Source organism: Phocoena phocoena, chromosome 1, assembly GCF_963924675.1.
Source record: "Phocoena phocoena chromosome 1, mPhoPho1.1, whole genome shotgun sequence".
Taxonomy (NCBI): domain Eukaryota; kingdom Metazoa; phylum Chordata; class Mammalia; order Artiodactyla; family Phocoenidae; genus Phocoena; species Phocoena phocoena.
Window position 1 is genome coordinate 21,037,984 of NC_089219.1, and position 8,670 is coordinate 21,046,653.

Genomic DNA, 8,670 nt, shown 5'->3' on the forward strand with positions numbered 1-8,670 from the left:
GATAGGTGTGGGGACACCTACTGGCAGGAGCAGACAGGAGCAGGGGCTTGGAAAGAATTTTGCCCACTGAGGGGTGGGGCTCCCCTGGGGGGCCACCAAGATTTGCGAAAGCCGCGCCAAGCTCAGCAGCAGTGCTGAGGTTTGTTCTGCAAGTGAAGGGCTTGCCTGGTGAGGAACCAACACTGCCAGATCCCCACTAGGAGGCCAGTCGCCCCTCTGTGTTAACCTCTCCATGGCCGCAGGGAGATTGGAGAAGGTGGTCCTGGTGAAGTTTGCGGCCCAGGAGACCAGGTAGAGCCGATTCAGCCAAGGTGCAGCGTTTGGTATGTGCAAGGAGACAAGCCTCCTGAGTTGTGTCTCAGGCTTTCACTGTCACATAGTGTGGCTGCAGGCAAAAGCCTACCACAGGTGGGGACTGGAGTCCATGATTTATAAGCACTAGCTACTAGAGCTTATGACTCAGGGGCCAGGCTAGAGAAGATGCGGTCCCCTTTCCACCCAAAATTTGGAGGAGGTGGATAGGGACTGGATGCCCTAGCAGAGCAGCCTGGGTCGAAGGACCAGGGAGCTGAAGGGTTTGGGCAGTGTCCTGACGGGGCGGGGCAGGGGAGGAGGGTTCAGGGCATGCTAGTCTTTGATTGGCTGTGCTGCCCTTCGCTCCGCCCCATGGCCTATAAGACGCACCCGCGGTTGCCTTGGCGCTAGTGTGGGGGCTGCGGCCGCGTCTCTCTCCGTTTTGAGGCCTCCGTCCTTCCCAGCGTGGGGGACAGCCGGCCAGACCCGCGGACCTACTGCTGCGGACCGCCGGGGGACGGGGGATGCCGGGCTGCCGCATCAGCGCCTGCGGCCCGGGGGCCCAGGAAGGGTCGGCGGAACCGGGGTCCCCATCACTGCCGCCCGGGGAGCGCCTATTCTCCCCTCAGCCCCCGTCCCCAACTCCGACCTTGACCCCGACCCCGGCTCAGGCCTCACCGCAGCCCGAAGTGGCCCAGGAGTCGGCGGGCTCGGCCGAGGGGCAGGAGCTGCAGCGCTGGCGCCAGGGCGCTAGCGGGGGCGCGGGGCGCACCGGGCCGGCAGGGGGCGCGGGCGGCGGCCCGGGCGCGGCGGCGGCGGCGGCGGCGGCGGCAGGGGGCCGCGCGCTTGAGCTGGCCGAAGCGCGGCGGCGACTGCTGGAGGTGGAGGGCCGCCGGCGCCTGGTGTCGGAGCTGGAGAGCCGCGTGCTGCAGCTGCACTGCGTCTTCCTGGCGGCCGAGCTGCGCCTGGCGCACCGCGCCGAAAGCCTGGGCCGCCTGGGGGGCGGCGTGGCGCAGGCCGAGCTCTATCTGGCGGCGCACGGGTCACGCCTCAAGAAGGGCTCGCGCCGCGGCCGCCGCGGCCGCCCGCCCGCGCTGCTTGCCTCTGCGCTCGGTCTGGGCGGCTGCGTGCCCTGGGGCGCCGGGCGCCTGCGGCGGGGCCACTGCCCCGAGCCCGATTCGCCCTTCCGCCGGAGCCCGCCCCGCGGCCCCGCCTCCCCCCAGCGCTGACCTCCGCGCCGGGACCTTTGGCCACCCCGACAGGCCATTGCGGAGATGCCGACCGACGGATTGTGGACGCCGGCTGGATGGACGGCGTCACCGACGCGGATGGACAGATTGCCCGACCCCAGGAGGAGACAGTCGGGGGGCCGAGGGCCCAGTATAGAAGGCTAAACTGAGGTGCGGTCTTAGCGGCTGGTGCATCCGTGGGGCGGGGCGGGGCGGTGCAAGGCTCCCAGACCTCCTTCCCTAGGGCTTCTGGAGTCCGCTGGGTCCTTAATAAAGCTGTCCGCTTTCTGTTGCCGCCACTCCCAGACCTCCGGCGGAATGAGGTAGTAGCACCAAGTCCCCATTATAGAGTTGAACAAATGGAGGCTGCTCAGATCCCAGAAGGGGTTTGCCAGCAAACTTTTACCTGTTGGAGCCTCCTGCACTGACGCAGCACCCCACCCTCACCTTCCACCAGCGCTACATTTCCTGGGTCCCTTGGGGCTGTAAGAAGAGTCTTGCCCTTGAGGCTGCTGCTTTCTGGCACTACCCTCCGGGAGGCCAGAATAATGAGGCCCCAGGATGGGGTGGGGGCTGGCACAGCGATGTACCTCTGAGTTTTCCTCTCCTAAGCCCCTGTTTCCCATTCGGGGAGATGGAATCCCAGAGAGGCTATGGATTTGCTCCCATCGTACTTATACTTAGGACGTTCCACTTCTAGGAGACAGGTCTTTTCTCAGGCCCCCATGCAGCTTCGCTAAGAGTACAGTCTGACTCAGATGACCAGGGTGGGGTGTTTGGTGACTGCCTGAAGCTTTGCCGGATCTCCTAGGGGCTCCCTCCCAACCTGTCACTAAGATGGCTCTGCCAGGGATGGAGCCAGGTGACATCCTTTAACAGGCCCCAGGGGGGCAGATATGTCATTGGCTTCTAGATTCTAGAAAGTGGGGCCTTAAAGGGCCAGACCTGAAATGAGATCTGCTTCTCTTCCTTTCCACACGCCCTTCAGGCCCCCCATTCCCCTGCCCCACTCAGCTGTGAATGGCCTGGCTGCTGCTTTGCTGCTCACTGGCTGAGTTGACTGCAACCTCACTTATCAGTCTGTGATGTGGGTATCTTCACCTCTTGGAAGGGTTGTAGTGAGGTTAACACAGGGCAGAGGTCTGTCTTTTTCCATAAATCATGGAAAAATGTTTTATTCTCTTATATCACACCTAGAAACAGGCACTGCTTTTGCTGACGGAGCCTAGGAGCTGATTTAAAGTCCTGTTTACGGAGTGGCAAGGTCAGGTCAGCTAGGGACAGAACTAGGTCCTAGGCCTGTGTGTGTCCTTCTCGCAGTTTCTCTTTGCTGTCCAGGGGCAGGGACTAGATAGAACTGGTGTCAGCTTGTCTGCCGTGTGACCTAGAACAACTCTGCCCTGTCTTTGGGCCAGTTTCCTCAGTCCTTCTCTGAATGTAGCTGTCCCTCCTCATGTCAGGGCTTAGGAATGGCGAGAAGAGTGTAGAATGAGATAATTAAGAATCACAGGAATCTGGTGTAATCCCAGAGTTCTCAGGGTCAGGTGCACTGCTCTGAAAGGTAGAGACCCAGGGGCCCTCACCTGTCCTTCCCCCAGCTAACTCTTCCTCTCCCCAGACCAAACTTTTTGCCTGGTTTCTCAGCTAACAGCCAGGACTTCCTGAACCCATTCTTAGCTGGGGAAGGGAAGTCCAGGAGGAGGTCTCACAGACTCTGAGAGTTTGTGGACTGGGAGAGCAGTGAGGGGCCCTGGCATCCTCTGGCCTCCCCAGAGGGAGAGGACCTTCCAAAGCTACTTGGGTCATTTGGGGTCTAGAGGCCCAGAAAGGACAAGGGCTCCCTGGAGGTGACACAGTGAGGAGCTTAGGCTTCAGTGCTGGGCTGCAGCCAGGACTGATTGTTTTCTGGGTTGCATGGGAGAGGGACACTTGGTCCAGAGAAGCTTTTAGCTAATGGTGTAAAGTGCTCTGTGTCACCACAATTTTGCCTTTCTCTGGGATTTATTGGTAATCAGCTTTGTCCTGATTTTGGTGTGGGGGGGCGGGGCGGGTAGGGAATTAGAGATGGCTCTTGCTGGAGAAAGTGGTATATGTAGGAAATGGAGATTGGTCCTAGTGTCACAGGCAGCTCTGTCCCCTCCCTCCACTTCCAGATGTCCCACGCTTCTCACTAAGGGCCTCGGCCAGGGCACACAGTGTTCAGTGACTTGAACCCCAGCTCTTGGTTCAGTGCTCTGTCCACTACTCCTCAGCCAATTAATAAAAGTCACCTTCCCACCACTGTCTGGCCCACCCAGGGCCCCTCTAGAAGGCTTCATATTCTCCTCAATCAACAAACATTGATCTTTGCTCAGTCCAGGGGCTCAAGAAGCAGCCCTGAATCAGAGGGTCTCTGTTTTCAAGGACTTGTGTCTCTCAGCCTTCTTCTAGGCAGCCTGCCCTGGCGATGTTGGAGGGCTGTTTTTAGGCCTTCACAAGTAACTATAGCCCCTGGTTATATACTGCATCCCCACCCTGCATGGCTTCCTGAACACTTTCTAGATGGCCCAGCATTCTAGCCCTGGGGACTGGACTGAGTACAGGGGATCCTGGGGGATCTGTGCCGTGAGGACATTGATTGCCACCAGTGAATCTGGAATGTCAGCTGAGGGAAGTGAGGGGCTGGAAGACCAGTTCAGGGTTTTAGTCAGGCCCTGCCCCTCCCCTGGATGAGCCCTTTCGCTCTCTTGGCTGGTCCCTGACAAGTGAGGCGCCTCTAGGCGGCGCCACCAGAGGGCAGTGTGGGCTGCTTCTCCGGGCGTGCGGGCAAGGCCTGGAGCAGGCTGGGAACCCACAGTGTCCCCGCCTCCAGCCAGCCTCTTCCCTTGTTGCCCAGGCTTCTCAGGCTTTGAGCTTTAAAGGTCTGGCAGAATGTGTGGGTGCTGGTGGTCACTTAGAGAAGGGGCGGGCCTCTGACCTCAGAGGGAAGGACCATCAGGAAAGACTTTCTTGGAGAGAGAGGTTGCCCCTGTTGGCCGTCACCGTCTGAGTAAAAGCCCAGAGTAGTTTCACTCCTCCCAGATTTGTTACGCTGATAATTGATCAGAACACCCCATCCTGCCGCCGCCCCCGCCGCCACCTGGGAATCAAGGTGACTTCCTAGAGATTAGGCTGAAGCGACAATTCACAGCTAAAGTGCTCCAGGTCTGCAGTGGGCAGTCTCTAGGAGGCTCCCTTCCCCTAACAGCCAGGTCCCTGGAGAAAAACCCAGGGTCCCAGTCTTCTCCAAGCTGAAGGAGAAGCAGAGCCTTTACCTCCTCCCATGCTTTACAGCCGGCACGGGAGGAGGTATTTGGGAAAGCTGGGAGATCCCCAGCCTATTTCTTCCCACATTCGACCTTGACCGCACGCTGGCTAGGAGTGATGGGCGAAGGGACTCCTTGGTTATGGCATAATACATTAACCACCGCCTCTGTGTCAGGCATTGTGGTAAGCACTTTACACCGTTGTCTCTTGCAGTCCTCCCAGCTACTCTGCAAAGTAGGAGTGAGCCCCATTTCCACAGGTGAGGAAACTGAGGGTCGGGGGGGCAGGTGGCTTGCCCAAGGACATAGAACCTCTGAGTGGGGGACACCTTAAACATTAGGCTATGTGGCTTTTCATTTATCAGGCTAATGAGGGTTTCTGAACTCTCACCCTTTGAGTCTGGGTACAGTGAAACCTGGTCCTTGGTTCTGGGGAGGGATGTGATCAGACATTGGAGGGGTGGCAGAAGGTGGCATCTTCTGCCACCCCTCCAAGGTCTGGGCACACCCCCAGAGGCTGGCTCCCCTGCTCGGGTGTCTGGGCTTTGGGGGTAAGTCAGGCTGAGTCAGCACACCTGGCTTCAGGCAAGGGCAGGCCAAGGACGCTCAGGGCCTGGGCTTGCCTTGGAGGCTGCCTCCTCTCCCTGCATACGTGGGCTGGCGTGTTTGGTGCCAAGGAGAGCAAAGAGCCTGGGATGGCAGAGGAAGAGGGTGACAGGCTCCATGGTGGGGCAGAAAGTGTCCCGTCTTAGAACTAGACAGACCTGGGATTTAGTCCTGACCTGGAGCTTCTCAGCTGGGAGACCTTGGGCAAATGACTTCCCTTCTCTGAGCCAGTTTCGTGTGTGTGTGTGTGTGTGTGTGTGTGTGTGTGTGTGTGTGTGTGTTTTATGGGGAGTTAGGGAGGAGATTATTTCTGAGTATTAAATGAGAGGTCACACTAAGTGCCTAGCACATAGAGGAGGTCTGTAAATGTTCGGTGGAGCCAACCTACCTAGCCTAGGAGAAGCTGCCAGGACAGAGCCCTCAGGCAGTGTGGGCCTTTGCTTCTCCAGAGCAACGCCATATCAGGCATCCCTGGAACAGTCCCCCTTCTCCCCCCCATGACAGTCCCTGAGGAGCTCCATAAGGGAAGAGGTGGAGGAGGGGGCAGGCTTTTTATCCCAGGAACATTCCATTCCAGCTGCTCAGACCAGTGGGGATCCCAGCCAAGGACAGAGGCCCAAGGGAGCTCACCCCAGGAGCCCCCACCCCTTCCAGGGTAGGAGCGAGTGGAACCTGATTCCAAAATATTGCCCCTGCACCTTCTGTCCACAATGGCCCCTCTAAAGGAAGTAGATGTCAAAGGGTTTGGGTGGGGCTGGGTGGCTATGGGAGAGAGACAGTTAAAGCTCTTGAAATTATTCTTTCCAGCTCCTCCCAGCTCCTCAGAGCCTCGACTCGATCTGACTCCTGGATTCTGCGCCTTCCCTGGGCACCTCCTTCAGGAAGACTCCTCTCATTGACCCTACACAAGCATGGCACCCTCCTCACTTCACAGGAGCCCTTCACTTCACAGTGGCAAGGGGCTGGATTCTGGGGAAGTTGCCCATACTATGAACTTCTCTATATATGCTGCATTTGACTTTGGCTTACACTGTACAACTGAAGACGTTACGACAAGTCCTTGAGACGCAGTCAGATTGTTTAAGAGTACAGCAAAGCTTTCCAATGTGGAAGTGAAAAGGATCTCTTTTAGAAACGTCATCGTTCTGTAACAAGTCACAGTGCAGCTGGGGTCCCCATTTTGGTAGATGCTGTTGCTTCTCAGTCTAACAGCACCAGGAGGCCTGTTTGAGGGGAAACATTGCTCTGAGCAATCCCTCAGTACCCCTCATTCACCGTCCTCGCCCTCTCCAGGTGGGTACGTGCCTGCGGCCCCTCAGAAAGGTAATGGGCTGCTGGCTCCCGGGGGACACACCTGTTTCTCAGGAAGAGGCGTTGGCAACATAATTCTAAGTTTTAAATGAAAAAAGGGAGCACATTTATTCAAATATCCTGATGGTAGAAGGAAGGGGGCCACACTGACTCACACAGAACCCAGAACTTGTAGAGTTCCGCAAAATGAACGCATATAGGGTCAGTTCCTTGATGTATACATCCAGGAAGAATAAATCTCAGTGACGTGAGACAAGCACGCGTGGTTTTGAGGTTTACTCTGTGAGTGGCGTTGCCGCCTTTCCTCTTTGTGTGTCTGTCACGGCTCTTTAAGCTGGCAGTTCCGTGAGCAGCTTCTGTTTAGTTTCGTTTGGCAATCTGGGCCTGCTTACTGATTTGTAGGCTGGCTTCTCCCTTGACCTGGCTCAAAGTTGACCCTCTTTATGGAGTCTTCCCCAAATAAGGATGTGTTGAGGAAACTACACACAAAGGGATGCGAGCGCGTTTGCGATAACATGGCAGCATGGGGATCCGTGGAGGATTGTGTGTGACCGTGCTGGTGAATGGATGGACCTGTCTGTCACTCAGGCTCGCAGCAGGAGACACAGCACCCTCAAACTGGGCAGAGACTTAAAAAGGGACGATTTCCAAAGATGGGGGCTGGGCTTAAGAAACTAACAAGGTATATGCAGCTCTCCAGGGCTAGCAACAGGGAGAAGCCATTACAACTCCTGGGCCTGAAGGGGTAAGAGAGGAGAGGGGAGGGGAGGGGAGGGGAGGGCACATGGACCCGGAGAGTGCAGCTGTGTGGAGAGGGCCCCTGACGGGAGCAGTGGTCTCTGGTTGAGAGATGTAGGCAACCACGGTGACCTGATGGGAAGGGAGCAGGGGGAATAAACACCTTATTCTCCTCCTCCCTCCAGTATCTCCTGCTGGGGACTCTCACTGGCTGAACCCAACAGAGAGGTAGGGAACAAGGGGGCCATTGGTGCACAGTCCGTAGAGGTCAGCCTCCCAAGGTCACAGAGCCTGAAGAAGGGCGGAGGGTGGGACTGGAAGGGCTGACATATGCAACTGTCTGAGGGCATTATCTTCCATTCCCTAACGTTCACTGCAAGGCTTTTTTCCCCCTCTGGAGCTCCCCGCACCCACCATGGGTCACAGCAGGAGAGCGGACTGTTGCTTGGAGAGCACTGTGGGGTTGGGGATGGGGCATGGGTATTTACTCCCTCAGCCTTCCCCTCTCTGGCTCTGATTCCCAGTTCTTGATTCCTTCCTGTCCTGGCATCTTAGATGGCTGCAGGAACTGTCCATGAGAGAACAATGCCAACCACTGAGTCAGTGTTTTTTTCACACCCGGAAACACTACACCTCTCCCAAACACAACCCCGGGCACACCTGCTGCCACATGGGCCCCTGACATAGTCACCACAAGCCATGGCCGGTGTCACAGTTGCATTAAGAAAATGTACAAACTTGGCAAACAGTAATGCAAACTCTTTTTCTGTCACATGTATGTACAGGAGACATACTGTCACGCTCATCCACGTGAAATCAGAGTGTAGGACGGTGCAGGGGTTAACAGCAGTGGCCCTGGGGGCAGACAAGCCTCTCTGACCTCTCTGGCATGTTTCCTTGTCTGTAAAATGGAAATTCTTGCTCTTCTCTCCTGGAGGTGTTGGGAGGGTGCACTGAGAGGGTGTGGTTGGGGAGAACTTAGCAAAGTGATAGTTGTTAGTGGGAAAATCCTGTCTCCCAAGCCTCACGGGGAACGCACGCGCCTGCACGAGGTCAGCAGGACACCATCAGGCGCGTGTGCCCTTCCCCAGACACACCTGCCGGGAGCACCTGTACATTGCCAAGTCCCCTCCGCCCAGAATGCTCTTTCCCCAGACATCCGCATGGCTTGCTTCACACTGTCTTTAAGTCTTTGTCCAATCAAATGT

At 57.1% G+C, this 8,670-nt stretch overlaps 1 protein-coding gene across 1 annotated transcript; it reads left to right on the plus strand.

The window, feature by feature from the left end:
• The first annotated feature begins 818 nt into the window (after nt 1-818).
• On the plus strand, nt 819-1,523 carry TRNP1 (TMF1 regulated nuclear protein 1). Its single transcript, XM_065897832.1, has one exon. It carries the CDS (start codon nt 819-821, stop codon nt 1,521-1,523), a length of 705 nt encoding a protein of 234 aa, XP_065753904.1.
• Nucleotides 1,524-8,670: the final 7,147 nt, after the last annotated feature.